At 34.6% G+C, this 15739-nt stretch overlaps 1 protein-coding gene across 11 annotated transcripts in view; it reads left to right on the top strand.

Annotated features, from left to right (window-relative positions):
- The window catches only part of LOC146997260 (inositol polyphosphate-5-phosphatase A-like), a 202156-nt gene that overhangs the window by 89709 nt on the left and 96708 nt on the right, over positions 1–15739 (top strand). For 7 of the 11 annotated variants that reach the window (XM_085816255.1, XM_085816253.1, XM_085816254.1 and 4 more), the window contains one exon: positions 12823–12878. In XM_085816255.1, the coding sequence (XP_085672381.1) occupies positions 12823–12878 (56 nt within the window). Of the gene's footprint in view, positions 1–10152; positions 11661–12822; positions 12928–15739 lie in introns of those variants that run through there. The other 4 variants (XM_085816251.1, XM_085816248.1, XM_085816250.1 and 1 more) reach the window with 2 other exon arrangements.

The raw sequence follows: 15739 nt of genomic DNA, 5'->3' as shown, positions 1-15739 counted from the left end.
TAGAACACGGTGACTGGTTTGAAGATATTTACTAACTCAGGTAAAATTAAATGACCTGACTTGTACATGTGCGATATGCTTTGTATTGCCATATCTACTTATATGTAGCTTGCATTGAAAATTAATATATTCATTGAAGTGGTAACATCCATGTTGCCTGTCCTGTATAAGTAGAAATAATGGATTTCTTTAAATGTCTAAAATTTCTATTATTTTTATGTTCCAAATTCTCATAAATTTACTTAAAATTCAAAATATTTTTGTATTGGCTATTGTGAAGATTTTTCAGTTTATTAAGCCATGTTGGGGAAATAAATCATTTCGATATGCTATTTTTGAAGCTAGAACTTACTCTGTTTCTGTTTTCAAGGTCTTGGCTCCAAACAGAGTTAAAAGCAAAAGTTCATAGTTTTGCTGGACGAACACTCCACATATGTAAAAATGAAATAATCACCTGTTAGCATTTCTTAAAATGTTTTATCTGTCCATCTTTTAACCCCTTGTCTTATGATTTAAATTACAAGAGTGCATGCCTTACACACCAACAAGGTTGGTCACACATCAAGATATTTCATGATTTGGCTAAGCATTTGAACTGGAGGCAACTCTAGCATCAGTTATGTCTAAATACTTCACTTTCCTAAATGATTTATATTTCACTTTCCTAAAAACTGTATTTTTGCAAAATTGACTGACATTAAAGATATATTTCTAACGTCCCGCTTATATTGCTGAATTGCCGAACTGAAGAATTGATTGCTGTTTCACCCATAGTAATCAAATAGACTGTTCTGTTATTAATACTTCATCTTTGTTTTCATTTCTGACCTACAAAATGCTAAGAAGTTTCTTTGATCAAGTAACAGAAAATAACAATTGCTAGCTTTTAAATGTAGTTTGACCATCTGAAAAATACTAGTGAAAAACCAGACAAATCTTGCACTTGTCTTTTGATAAAGCTATTGTTTGCAAAATGGAAACATTTAACTATCGGGTTGTAACGAAAGTTTTCAACCAAAAAACGTTCTTAATAAAGTTAGAGGAAAAAAAAAAAAAAAAAAACGCGAAACCAGTACCTTTAGTGCAGGTAGTAATCACCACCTAAATGTATGATTTTCTGCTAACATTTTGTTAGCTTCTCAAAGCCTTCAGCCCAGAATGGAATATAGCACCAGCAAGGTGTAGCTGCAGATGTAAAAAAAGTAGAAGTCCAAAAAAGCAATGTCAGGGCTGTACAGTGGGTGTTGCAAAAGATCCCATTCAAGTCTGTACAGAGTCCAGCTGGTGAATGCAGACACATGTGGTCTTTCATTATTTTGATGGAGTATATTACCTTCTTGCGCCGGAACTCAGTTTGACATTTTTCCTTGATAGTAGCGTCAGCATGGACTAGTATCTTGCTGTACACCTTACTGTCAGGGGTTTTACTTTTTTCCAGATACTATTTGTGTATAATACCACGGTTATCTCACCAGATACAAAGCATGATCTTTTTATTAGTCAAAATTATACTTTGCAATGCTGCCGACAGGTTCACTGCATGCAGATCAAGCCACTTTTTGGTTTTTGTTGTTGAAGTGAATCCGCTTTTCATCAGAAGTGTTGATTCGGTCCAGAATTTTATCCTTGCATTGATATTCGAATGGATTAGTGCAGGCCTGAACATGTCTGTCTGTATCTGCTTCGTCTATGTCAAGTTTATGCGATGCATAGCATGAATGATGGACATGGCACTAACATCTAATTCTTTAGCAAGCTCTCGAGTGGTTGCATACTGATCTTTTTCTGCAAGTTCTGGCAGGCAGGCAGGCCTCATTAACATCAGTAGGACGGCCAGAGCATTCTGCTTCTTCTATGTCATAGTCCTTGTTTTTGAACTTTCGATACTAAATCATCACAGAGTTATATGATACAATGTTAGTACCAAAAGCTGTTCACATGATTTGGCGAAATTTTGTAGTTGACTCTTTGCAATAGAACTGGGAATAAATGATGTTTCTAATGTGGTAGCCTGATAGTTCTATTTGTGACCCAATTCTACTTAACAATATTTTTTTAAAAATTTTACAACACAGTGTACTAAAGCAAGTGCCTTTCTTTCAAATATCAAAAATCATTTGACAAAATGCGTTTAAACAGGCGAACGTGATCTGTTTAGTGGACAATAGTTGCAGTGGTGGGAAACTTTGATTAAAACCCGATATTTGCAAAAATCTGTTGAACTGCATCATTTTTCTGAATACTGGAGTTTCTTAACTGCCCTCATTAGAGGAATTCATTTGAATTGTTAGCTTCAGTTCAACCATTATTATACATAATGGAAACTATATTTTCATGTCATCCCAGTCTACAGGAAACCAAGTCTTGTCTATTTTTTGTCTGTTGCTTGTCTATTTATTTAAATTGCATGCTGTATGGTTTACGTGCTTATGTTTTCATGCAGAAAGTAAAATATCACTACTGTCAATATTATTATTTAAAATACCTGTTAAAGCATAGTTTAAAATGTTAGCAAACTTTTATTAACCTCATCAAAGCTTAGTATTCTTTTTGAAGACATTTTCAAGGGTATCTAATATTCAAGAAATATATCTTCACATTCCAATGTAGACAGGAAAATTGATAAGTGTTTTGTGGCATGTAGCTCAAAGAATATAACTAGCTCATGTCTGTCACATGTTGTGTTTACTTTTGGCCCTATTGACGTACCACATCTCTCATATGCCATAGTTAATGCAAGGTGTTAAATTTTACAGCTAACAAATGCAGAAAGCCTGGAGTTAAATTTTCAAAGTTTATAGTTGACAAAAGAACTGAATGTAATCATACAGTGATGTGTACTGTGCTGGATATGTGCATAACATATTGTTTGTTCTGCATTGCTACTTTTACCTGAGTGGATTCTCTTTGCTGAAGTGAGTTAAGGAGTGATAAAATATAAATAGAATACAAAGTCTATAATCCGGACTCGTCGGGACTTCGGTAATTCCGGATTAGGGGTTTTTTTTTTTGGATTATAGATCATCAATTTAAATCTGGTAAGATGACATGAAGAAATTATACAATTAAAAATATGAAATCTTAATTTATGAAATAAAGAGCAATTATGATCTAAAGGGTATCAAAATTTACAAAAAAAAATAATAATATTTATTTGTTTACTTTATTAAACATTTCTTTCATATTAAGTTGCTTCGCTTTTTTTTTTTTTTTTCCTAATACTTTCTATAAACTATATATTCTTTCTATAAACAGACATAATTACTTGTTCAGTTACAAAGTTCCACTGTTCAAGTCCTGTAAATGCTGTGTCGAGTATACCGACTGACTTGTCAATTGAAATTTTTTCGTTTTCAATAACCTCTCTGTCACTTTCTTCGCTATACGGTATTTTCTGGATCTAGAACCATACTACAGATTTCGCTGTCCATTTATTGATGATTGGGGTATTATCATTGCAATGAAAAACTTCTGCTATATCATCTTCATTTATTACCACATCTCCACATTTCTTTACAAAATTTAATAACTGGAAAATTTCGCCTTTGGTTTGCGATGTCCGAAAACCTCCAAATTTGCGGCTATCATCTTCATCCTTCCAATGCGCATGTGCAAACGTGCGTTAATGCATATGTCTAAACGCATTACATGCATGCGTAAAGCATACAAAAGAAAATTTCGCCTTTAGTTTGCGATGTCCGAAAACCTTCAAATTTGCGGCTATCATCTTCATCGTCCTCACCATGAAATATGGTAGCTGGCCATAAATTATGCCATGCATTTTTGAACGTATCTGGAGACACATCCTCCCAACGCGCATGTGCAAACGTGCGTTAATTCGTATGTGTAAATGCATTACACGCATGCGTAAAGCATACAAAAGAAAACTGTGGCTTTGAGTTTCGGATTATAGATCATTCCAGATAGTGGATGTCTGTATTACAGACTTTGTACTGTATTATGCTTTTAATATTGAATTTATGATCAATTGCTCTAAAATTAAAAATTAATTTTTCAGTTTTTTAAGTTCCTTACTATATATTAAAGCAGAATGAAATATGTACTGAAGGTCTGAATTTTCCTGTACCCCCCCCCCCCCAATTCTGCTATGCTACATCAAAGTGGCGGGGTGTGTCACTGGGCAGAATGAGCGAAGTATGTTGGGAGCATAACTCCTGGTAGGGCCACCTTAGACATGAAGGCCATTTCAATATGCCCTGCTAAAGCATAGCAGGTGAAGATCCTTCACGGGATTACTGTCTTAGTGATCGGGTATCACAATCCTAGGCCTTTTTCATCCTTTCTATCCTTTTTCCATCTCCTCTCAAATGTTAACTTTTCTCTTTTTCTTCTGCTTTGTGGTATTCCTCTTCCGAGGTTGAGGTTTGTTATGAGAAACTAGAACTGTTCTTGTCTCTAGTTTTCGAATGGTGAGAAAACTGCGTGCGTGGAGATCCATGTCACTGGAAAGGAGGGTCCTGGTAGTTGAAGGACGAGGTACTGTCCCCAACACACTGCTTTGGCTTCTGCTTCTTCTAAATGGGAGGCACTTTATCGTACTCATGGGTATCAATCGGCTGGCCACTGGTCCTTTTGTCAGTGGCTTGGGGACAAGCTCTCGGGAGTACCTGCTTTTAGGAAAGCTGACTGTGGGGCTTCAGTTTGCATATAAACCTGGTTATCCTTGGTGCAGGAATCTGAGTCCCCTTGTTGGACTCTGTGGTGGGTGGGGATGCCAGGTTCAAATTTTTATTTCCTTCAAATATGGCTTTGCAAAATTTTATTACACTTCATGAAACTGCCAAGTAATCATCTAGTAAAAGACCTCAAACTACAGAAAGTACAGAAAACACCTAAATTGTTCCCCTATTTTTGGTTATGACAAGATCTGCTGAATTGCATAAAATGTCACATTTCCTTGTTCAAAAATATATAAAAGCCTGTGCAATGTTTGTATGTAGAATGTTTCGAGCCACTCCTTCAGCTGAGACATGAGTAGTTGTCTCTTCACTATTACTTCAAAAACTGTTTCACATCCTGATAATTCAGCCAACTACTTAGTGCTCGATAGCCAGTTTTATTTGCTCTACCAAGTGCATCTTTCTTGTATTCCTGCTTTGGGATTATGCATTCAACAGTGGATGCAAGAACATGGCTTCTAAGAGGTGAAAGTTCAAGCAGTAAAATATTTGGAAATCCTCCTTGGAAAGATGCTTACATTGAGCTTCTCAACACATTTTCCAACTTAGCTAAAGATAACACCAATGATGATGTGTACAAGCAGATTTTCTATGAACATAGACAGGCTTTCAATGACTATGTTGCAGTGTATACAGATGGATCTAAGTCCCAGGATCACGTCGGCTCTGCCTTCGTGTGCGGGAATACTGTTGAGGGAAGAAAACTTTATCTCGCTTATACCATCTTTACTGCAGAGATTGTTGCTTTGCTCTTAACTCTATCTTCCATAGGTAAACAACATATGAAAAATTTCATTAGTTACACACACTCGCTTAGTGTGCTAAAAGCTCTTGAATCCTATGTGGATAACACAAATCTGTTAATCGTAGAAGTTCTGAAGTTCAGTGTTAGCTTAAAAGCCAAAGGTTACCAGATCCTTTATTGCTGGGTAGTAAGCCTTGGCTTGGTACCCAACAATAAAGGATCGACAATGACCTTGTCGTGCTTCCATTTTATCCTTCTGTTAGCTATAAAATTGCACGGATTCTCCAGAAATTCAATTTTCAAGTCGGTTTCTCGCCTATTAATAAAATTCACCCTTCGATTCTAAAAGATTGCGTTTCTGTCTTGAATTCTTGGGGAATTTATAGGATATCGTGTCAGTGTGGTTTAAGATATATTGGCCAAACAAAAAGAGCATTAAAGTTTCGTATCAGGGAACATGAATCTTATGTCAGAAAAGGCGAAATTAAAAAGTCTTCAATAGCAGATCATAGTTGGACATTTAACCATAATTTTGACTTTGGGTCTGCAAAAATTATCCAAAAGGCTTCTTCCATAGGTGAATTGGATTTTCTTGAGGCTTTTCATATTCACAAAGATTTAGCATGTTTAGTTAATGATTTTAAGTCCAATCCAGTCCTTCGTAATGCCTTTAAAATTCTACTATCTTAATTCAGTTATTTTTGCCGAAAAATGGTGTTACCTGCTCGCATTTGGTATTACCAGAGGGTATAAAAATCTGTTCAGTGGTTGCTTTCCATTATTCGAAGTTCAGATTTTGAGCGTGAAGGTGCATTTGCCCCTCGCTCCCTATTTTTAACTTCATCATTTTTCTTGTCCTTTGTGTTACATGTTTGATCAGATAGCCTGGCTCAGTAAAAGTAGGCGGCCAGTGCAACTCTGATTAAAAATTTGGTTACAACCACGTGCAGTGCTAATAAGGACCACGTGTTTCTAAGACTCCTTTCCCTGTATTTTTCCTCTTTCTTGTTATTTCTTTCTCCTGATGAGGAGGGACCTTTAGCTGCCCTCGAAATCGATTGAGTGTTTCAAAATACTTACGCTAAATACAAGGTTGTTTTTACGATTTTGATTGTCACATTGGCGTGTTTCTCTTCTATTCTAGTCTAATAAAGGATCCATTGGTGTTGTGGGAAACGAACTGGTGGATGTCACTGCAAAATATGCCTGTTCAGCTAACCCGTTCCCTATTCATATAACAACACTTTGATTGGGAGGAAAATTTTGATGAAATGGCAAAATCTTTTGGATGCACAGTTAACCAATAAATTACGAAATACAAAACATAAAATAGAACATTGGAAATGTACCCTATACCGAAAGGAGGAGGTCCTTCTGACCTGATTAAGAATTGGTTTCACAAGGCTAATACACAGATACCTATTGATGGGCGAAATTGAACCAGTTTGTGCTAAATGCAACACTGTTTTAACCATTAAACACATTTTAATTGATTGTCCAAATTTTAATTGCTTTCGAAATTTGTTTTTAATACTTGGGAGATTTCAGCAAAAGATTAAGTTGGTAAAGAACTACATTCTAACATTTTTAACTTTTTAAAAGCTACAAAGCTTTACCATGTTAATTGGATGCCCTGAATCCAATTTGAGTTTCAGACGATCTAACTGGGATCTAGTTATATTCATATTCATCAGAATTTATCCTTTGACTATAGAGTTTACTATCTGTATTTCATGGTTTTCAAAAATTAGTAAAAAAGAAAATTGTGTGTTTGATCTTATAGCTTGCTATTTTATACCTATATGTAACATTGTATTAAATTTCCAATCATGACTCGTGAGTATGCACTGAATGGTGCATGTGTTCTTGTCTTTATTAGTTTAAGTTTTGAAAATACATAATCTTTTGTTTGGCGCAATATTAATCACCATGGGTTTTGTGCCGAAAAGTTCCAACCAACCAACCTAAATTTTCTGTGCTTTTCAAATTTCTACCATTTTCCTAGAGAAAAATGCAAATATCTTTCGGATATTCTTACCTAACATTTTGTTAGTTATTTAACTTAACATTTTGTTAAGTACTTACTACTTACCTTATTGGTCCAACTTTTTTTCACATTGCTTGTCTATTTTTATTCATTACATTTTTCTTCGCAGATTGATGGCGGCTAAGTGAAATATCCCATTCTACCATCTAGATTCTTCTTATCACCCTTTTGTTGTTCCAGACATTCTTTTATCTGATGCAGAGTAAAAGCGCACTGTCACTCTCTTTCCATTCGATACAAGCAAATTTCTAGCAGCATACTATGTTAACAAAAAAAAATTTGGATTTTACCAACTGTATCATCTTATCATGAAACATTTCTTGTTTTTCCTTATTTGATTAACCCTAAAGGTAGGAAATGCATATATGGAAGATAAAGTATATGCGAATTAAAATTACAATTTAAATTAGCAATAGCCAGTTAATTAAATTAGCCAGTTAAATTAGCAATAGCCAGTTAAATTAGCAATAGCCAGTTTATATTTAATTTGGTCATTTCCCTCTCTGTTCTAAAAATATTGTTAACTGTTTCTGGACTGTGTTCTGTCTAGATCAGTCCATATAATATGACTTACATAACATTGAAGATGTAACTAATTCAGAACTTGAACTTAAAATTTTGAGAATAAATCTTTCTCTTAGTGAACTTTCATATTGAATAGCTATGCTCTTTTGCATATCCCTCTGTTCTTGCTAAGACACTGCCTTGCTGCTCTATTCCTACTACAGTATCAGAAAGGTAAATATTTTTTAATAGGCATGACTAGAGTGCCAAGTGAATTGTGGCTGTAAATGTCAATTGAAATAAAGATGAATATTTATTTGCCTCAACTGCCAAGTTTGTTTTTTTTTCAATATTGATCAGCATTCTATGCTATCAATATTGCTAAGTTTGCTGTATTGCATATAGTTACTGAAAACTTAGTGTATTAAAATTATTTTTTTGCTAGTGAACAGGATTTTCATTACTGCATATAATGTCTGAAAGAGATTATAACATGCATTAAAAAATTTCTACTCTTTAAGTACCTTGAAAGGTGTTGCAGCAAAATAGTTTTTGAAGCAGTGGTTGGCAAATTAACTTTTAAATTTTATAAACTAATAATGTATGTTTATATTAGATTTCTGTTACAATGCTTAAAGTTTCAGTAAATTTAGATATGTTTTGATAACTGAAAACTGGCATCTATTAATGTATTTATTCTGTGGCTGTTTTTACTTTTATATCGTCCAAAGATTATATTAGAGGCAGTTTTATCTTTGCTGATTTCTGAAATTTATTTTTAGTATTTATTATTAATATGAAAATATTGTTACGAATTTGGTATTTAAAAAGCTAATGTTAGTTTAATTATAAATTAAATGGTTTTATTTCTCGCGCAGTGCAGCGCGTGACGAATATTAAAAGAAAGCTAAGCCGGAAAATTGAAAATACAAGAGCGCGTGCATTAAATAAATAAATATCTCTTTTTCATTTTGAGGAAGTACTGGAAAATTCTAGCGCGTGATTTTAAAATCTTATAAAAGGAGGAAAACATCTCAGTTTGTAGTAGTTGCTTAGTTTGTTGTTGTTTAGAAAACTGCTCTTGTTGATTGTAGCGAATTCGCGGATTAGCGTTCTTTAGCTGTTTTGAATTACGTTCTATTGGACATTTGAGTAGTTAAAAGATAACTACTGTGAGATATTGTAATACTGCATGATAATTTGAGAAGATTAAGCATTTTTGTTGTGATAATAATAAATTTTTGTTCATTTTTCATCGGACTTGTGCATTCATTTCATAACGAACCTGTATGCACGCAACAATTTTTGGTGTTAGAAGTGGGATTTGAATGCCAATAACAAGAGCGATGGAAGAGCAGTTAAGGCAATTGATAACAGCCTTTGCCTCGTTTAAAGAAGAAATGAAAGAAGAGATGAAATCTAGCCAAGGAAAGATGGAAGGGGCCGTCAATTCCGTTAAGGAAGAAATGAAATTGGGCCAGGAATCTGTTAAGGACGAAATGAAAGCCGTTCAAGCTAAGATTGAAGCAGGTCAAGAAGAAATGAAAAGAGAGATTACCTGCATAATAGAAAATAAATTTGAAGCTATGGAAGGCAGAATTGACACAGTTGAAAATAAAGTTGGACTAATTGAAGAAAGAGTTTCTTCGGTGAAAGAAGAAATAGAAGAAAGAGTTTCTTCTGTAAAAGAACATATAGAAGGGAGAGTTTCTGCTGTGGAGGAACGAATTGAAGGAAGAGTTTGTGCCGTCCAATACCAAATCGAACAACAAATTGATGAGAGAGTTTCTGCAGTTGCCAAAGAAATGGATACTGTAAAGAAATTCGTAGCGATGGCAGGGAACAATAGTGATGGTTTTAAATTTTTACCCATGCCTGCTCGTCCCTCTCTGAAGTTATCCACTTATGATGGGAAGACCTCCTGGCAAGTGTATAAAACACAATTTTCTATAGTGGCGGAGGCGAATGAATGGGATTCCCAAACTAAGGCCTGTCATCTCGCCGCTTCGCTGAGAGCAGACGCAGCGGATATCCTGCAGACGCATCCTGAAAACCAAAGACTTGACTTCGAAGCTCTATCCGGCGCATTGGAGCTGCGCTTTGGCAAGAAATGTTTAAAAGACTACAGCAGGCTTCAATTAAAATCCCACTAACAGAAGCCCACCGAATCACTCCAGGAACTCGCCGCGGATGTTGAAAGGCTGTCCCATCTCGCCTTTTCGGAATGCCCGACAGAAACAAGGGAAATCCTGTCCTTACAATACTTTATCGACCGCATCCGAGATACTGAAATACAGAAAGCTCTTCGAATGGCAGATGTAAAGGACATAAAAAGCGCTCTGTTCGCCATGAAGTTCGAGGCAGCCCAGCAAGCAACTAGTAGAGATCGCTACCCAGTTAGAGCTGTGCGAGTCCATGAGCCAGTGGATCAACTGATGGCTCGTTTAGATGATTTAGCCAGACAAGTCGAAGATTTGATACGGAGTAGGAGCGAGAAGAAAGTGGCTCTAAGGTGTTGGAGATGTGGTAGTGAAGGTCACCTAAGACGGAATTGCAGAACACCCCAGGGTACGGAATATAAAGCAAATGATTTTACCAGACAAGTCAGTGGCTTGAGACGGAACAGAAGTGAAAAGAAACTAATTCTAAAGTGCTCGAACTGCGGAGTTGAAGGCCACATACGAAGAAACTGCAGAACACCCCGAGGTACGGAAAATAAGACCATTTCCCAGCAACAACGCAGTAAACAAATTAGTGACCATATCGAGGAACGGAGGTTGCCAGATAGTGAAAAACCTTGTTTTAAAGCTCTTAAAATTTATACAGTGAGTGGCAACAATAACGGACTGTCCATCAATGGGAATATCGATGGAGTTCCTTGCAGTATGATCATTGACACAGGAGTTAATGTTACCATCATTAGGAAAGATTTAGCTGAACAGTTTAAAGATAAACTTATTTGGACGCCATCCTGTGTTAACCTTCAGACTGCGTCTGGTGACAAGATCGACATAACTGGGAAGTTAAACGTAAACATCAGGTTTGGAAGTGCCGCCTACCATCACACGGCATATGTGGCGGATATTACAGATCCATGCATACTCGGATTGGACTTTTTAAGGAAATACAATTTTTTCTTAGATTTCAAAAACAATAAGCTGCTTTCAGCATCTGATGGCATGACTATCCATCCTCAAAAGGGATCCTCGCCTGGAAATGTCGACGCCTTGTCCGAAAGATCGAGCTCGGGAAGCTGCCGAAATCATACCAGGGTCGAAAAGAAACGCAAGACTACCAGCTATTCTCCATCCCAGAAGCTCTTCAGTCGAGACCTTCGTCTGCCTTGTGACCGCCTGTTTAGTCGCCCTACGGATGCGCCTTCATCGCCTGAGGAACACATCGAAGATGCCCAGGCCCGGTTTGAGGGGATGCACCGTTCTGCACGAAAGCGAGTCAACTTGGCGACGGAGAAAGTGAAGACGAGATACAACACGAGAGCTACTGGACATAGATCCAAGAAAAGAGACAAGGTGAGGTTGTGGAACCCGATTCAACGAAAAGGACTCAGTCCTAAATTACAGTCACCTTCGGATGGTCCATATACAGTGCTGAACACGAATGACGTTGTGGTTCGGATCCGTGAGTCTTCGAACTCTTACGACAGGTTAGCTTATTGCTATGGCCATAGTACATAATGTAAATAATTGTAAATAGTATCAGACCATGGTCCTTTTTGTTTTCAAATGTGTATTTGATTTGTTTTGTATTTAGTATTTGATAGCATTTGATTTGTTTAAGTTAGTTATTGCATTTATTGTTTATGTTGTTTGATATTGTAATGTAACGTTTATGCCACAGTTGTAAGTTTAGCTTCCTGTCCAGGGATTGTACTGCCCGGGACGTGCAGTCCTTGGGAAGGGGGCAGTGTTACGAATTTGGTATTTAAAAAGCTAATGTTAGTTTAATTATAAATTAAATGGTTTTATTTCTCGCGCAGTGCAGCGCGTGACGAATATTAAAAGAAAGCTAAGCCGGAAAATTGAAAATACAAGAGCGCGTGCATTAAATAAATAAATATCTCTTTTTCATTTCGAGGAAGTACTGGAAAATTCTAGCGCGTGATTTTAAAATCTTATAAAAGGAGGAAAACATCTCAGTTTGTAGTAGTTGCTTAGTTTGTTGTTGTTTAGAAAATTGCTCTTGTTGATTGTAGCGAATTCGCGGATTAGCGTTCTTTAGCTGTTTTGAATTACGTTCTATTGGGCATTTGAGTAGTTAAAAGATAACTACTGTGAGATATTGTAATACTGCATGATAATTTGAGAAGATTAAGCATTTTTGTTGTGATAATAATAAATTTTTGTTCATTTTTCATCGGACTTGTGCATTCATTTCGTAACGAACCCGTACGCACGCAACAATATATATTTTTTTAAATGAAGCTTTAAAAAAAATTGTTGTGGATGTTTAGGTCTGCTTTTTGCAGTTTATGAATTAACAATTTTACAGAAAAAAAAAAAAAAAAACTGTGTTTGAATTTGCTTTTGCTAAAGTGACTGGTCATTTGAAGTGTTTTTTTTTTTTTTTTTTATTTTGCTTAATATGTTGAAAGCGTAATGCTTCATTGTCATTTAAGCTTTTTAAAATATGAATCATTAGATTCATATTTTAAAAACTGTTTGTTTGTTGATATTACTGTTGTTTACTTCTTTTTGATATTGCTATTATTTTGTTTTCAGTTGGTATTACTATTATTTTATATTCACCAATGTACTTCATTTTAAACTTATCCGATATATGATTGGACCAATATTTTTATATTTCAGTTTCTGTCAAGATACAGTAAAACTAGGCAAAATGCATTACGTTATTTATTACAAAAGTAAGCATATTTTTTCATTTTACTTACTAATTTTTCTAGATACCTTATGGTATGTATATTTTAGATTTTTTTTTTTTTTTTTCCTTTTCCAAATGCTTTGTAATATACTGAACTCTCCTGTGATGACCACCTTTTGTAGACAGCTAACTGCATGAGAACATTAACAAACACTGGTATTAAACATTACCTCTGAGGTGACCAAAATCATCTGAAACCTTGAGTGGTTTTTGAAAAGCATTCACTGTTTGTATAAAGGCATTTGAGAATCAATCATTATTATTGAAAATGCGTGATAAAGAGTTAAAATCAACAAAAATGCAAAAATTATTTTTCATCATAGTAAAAAAGTTAAATGAACTCATCTGTATTTTCACATATCATCAGATGATAATTCATGTTAAGAAATCTCTATGGGCTGTTTGTCTTGCTTCATTGTCTTGCAGTCCTTGTGTGAAGAATTGTTGTTAAAAAGGTTAATCAGTTGCAAAGAAGATGAGGTTAACCACTTGTTGAAGGTTAAAATAATCATAAGACAAAGCAGAGTATTCATGGACTGATGTCTCCACAAAGTGCTGAACAAGCCATACAGTATTATTTCCAGGATTCAGAGAAGCCTTCTAGGTTTAGGAACAGTTCGATGCTAGCCACTAAGAGGTGCTTGCTAAAAGTTCGTAACCTGCATGATGTGGCTTGCATTATCTTTATAGTTTCATGCAATGATATCTGGCAGGTAATAATTTTCAGAGCTTAAGCCACCTCAGTAGAAAGAAATTCATTATTGTCTGTTTGCTACTGTGTCTCCGGCTCAATCTGAATTTTTCTTTCTTTAGTGAATATATTCATTGTAACATCAAGTGAAGGGGTCAGTTTGGTTGTCTGAGGGATGCAACAGGCAAGCATTATTTTGAATGGGTGTGTTATTTTGACACTCAGTTGTGTCTCTGCCTTTGTATCTTTCATGCATATTTTTTAATTTTATTAATTGTAGGTGACTTTTAACCAATTTGCTCAAGGAATGAACAGAATTTTTGTGTTTGAAGTTGAAGGAAGTCTATGATTTGTTTCATGTAGGATATCTGATGGTATAATTTTAACATCTTGTAGAATTCCAAAAGTGTGTACTTTTTCTTCATTGGTTAGATGAAAACAAATCCCAATGTGACATGCAGTTCACCTTCTTTCATGTTTCTGATATTAATATAAGTTACTTTTCTTCATTCTCAGTGAAAAATGGGTTAATCTTGTAACTACTATTGTAAAAATCATTGCATTATGCAATTATTTCTAAGTAAAGTACAGTGCTCATTTAAACCCTTTCAAATGTCAAATATGAATTTGGGGAAATGTTTTGACTAGTTGCTGTTTTAGAAATAAAATATGCATTTTGATTGCCTTCTTTTATTAGAGAAGAAAATTCTAAATCTGAAGGCTATGGCAGGTGAAGCATGCAGAACTAAGACTTGTTAATAGAACATATTGTGTCAGTTGATAATTTTATAACATCATACATTGAGTAAAATAACTGATAAGTATAAAACAGCTTGTTAAGAAATATGAATACTATTTGAAGAAAAATTTTAGATAATTTAAAAAGCTGGAAGCATATTTTATTTATTTATTTATTTTTATTTATTTATTTATTTATTTTTATTTATTTATCAGACACATAGCAGTGTAGAAGTACAAGTAGTCCTTCTTCAACACAGCATCCTGTAACACGGTTTCGCTGTAACACGATTCATAAATTGCAAGAACCCTATAACAATATACAACAGTGATAAGATTAGATTGTCTTTAAAGAAATTGTTTTAGTTCTCATTTCATCAATAGATGTCGCCGGTAGCTTAACTCATGTTCAGTCTTTCTTATCTCATCTTATCTAATAATCTTATCTTGTTCATTTGCACTTTTGCAAATGAGGATGATGGTTTGGTAAAACCATCGAAACTAGTCCTGTGAAAATTTGAAAACATAATACTGATTTTTGTTGTTTGACTTCTAAATTAATGTCTAGCCCTATATCGAGAAATTTAAAATGACCGGGTAAGAACTAGTAAGCAAAGTAAAATTACGGATTTTGTAAAGATGGAAGAAAATGGCAGAACTTTAAATGAAGAAAGAAATAATGAAAGTGAAAGCGATCTCATTCCAATGAAAAAAGATTCTCTGTTGATTATACTGAGTAATGACAAAGAAGAAATTTATTACACTAAAGTTGTATTAAATTAAAATATGTAATATTCTTTGTTGTGTGTTGGCCCCTTTTTATATTGGCTCTGGGTCTCGTACAACATGATTTCACACAACACGGCATTTTCTAGGAACCTATCTACTGTGTTATACGAGGGTTACTTGTATTGGCATTATATTAGCAACATTATGGTAATGATAATCTTAAATTGAAGCATTTTAGTTACTCATAATAAAGAAACAATTCTAAAACAATTGAATTTCGGCCATAAAGACCAAACATTGTTCAGATCATTGTTTTTACAAGTATTTCATAAAAGCATTATCAGTATGATTGTCAATCCATACATTTTACAAGCATTTTAAATCTTGCAGTTATAAACATTTCAATCATTTACCAAACCACAAGGTTTAAAGTTTCAAAGACAAAATTGCACTTAAATTATGTGTTAAAGCATCTAATATGTGTAATCTATCCAAGGAAATTAACATGCGAATTGCAATGAAAATGGTATAAAAATTGCCTCTTTTTTGAGAAAGTGGCATGTGTAAAGTATATACCATGTTTATAAATATGTAAATTTTAAATACAGTATCTATATGTTTATATTTGTTAAATTAATATTACATCTATCTAAATATTATAGTATTAAAATAAATGAAAATTATTT

The sequence above is a fragment of the Stegodyphus dumicola genome, chromosome 5 (assembly GCF_044657685.1).
Source record: "Stegodyphus dumicola isolate Sdum_Otavi_A_Nest chromosome 5, ASM4465768v1".
NCBI lineage: Eukaryota > Metazoa > Arthropoda > Arachnida > Araneae > Eresidae > Stegodyphus > Stegodyphus dumicola.
The sequence above is the reverse complement of the archived record's forward strand: the minus strand, read 5'-3'. Positions and strand labels throughout refer to the sequence as shown.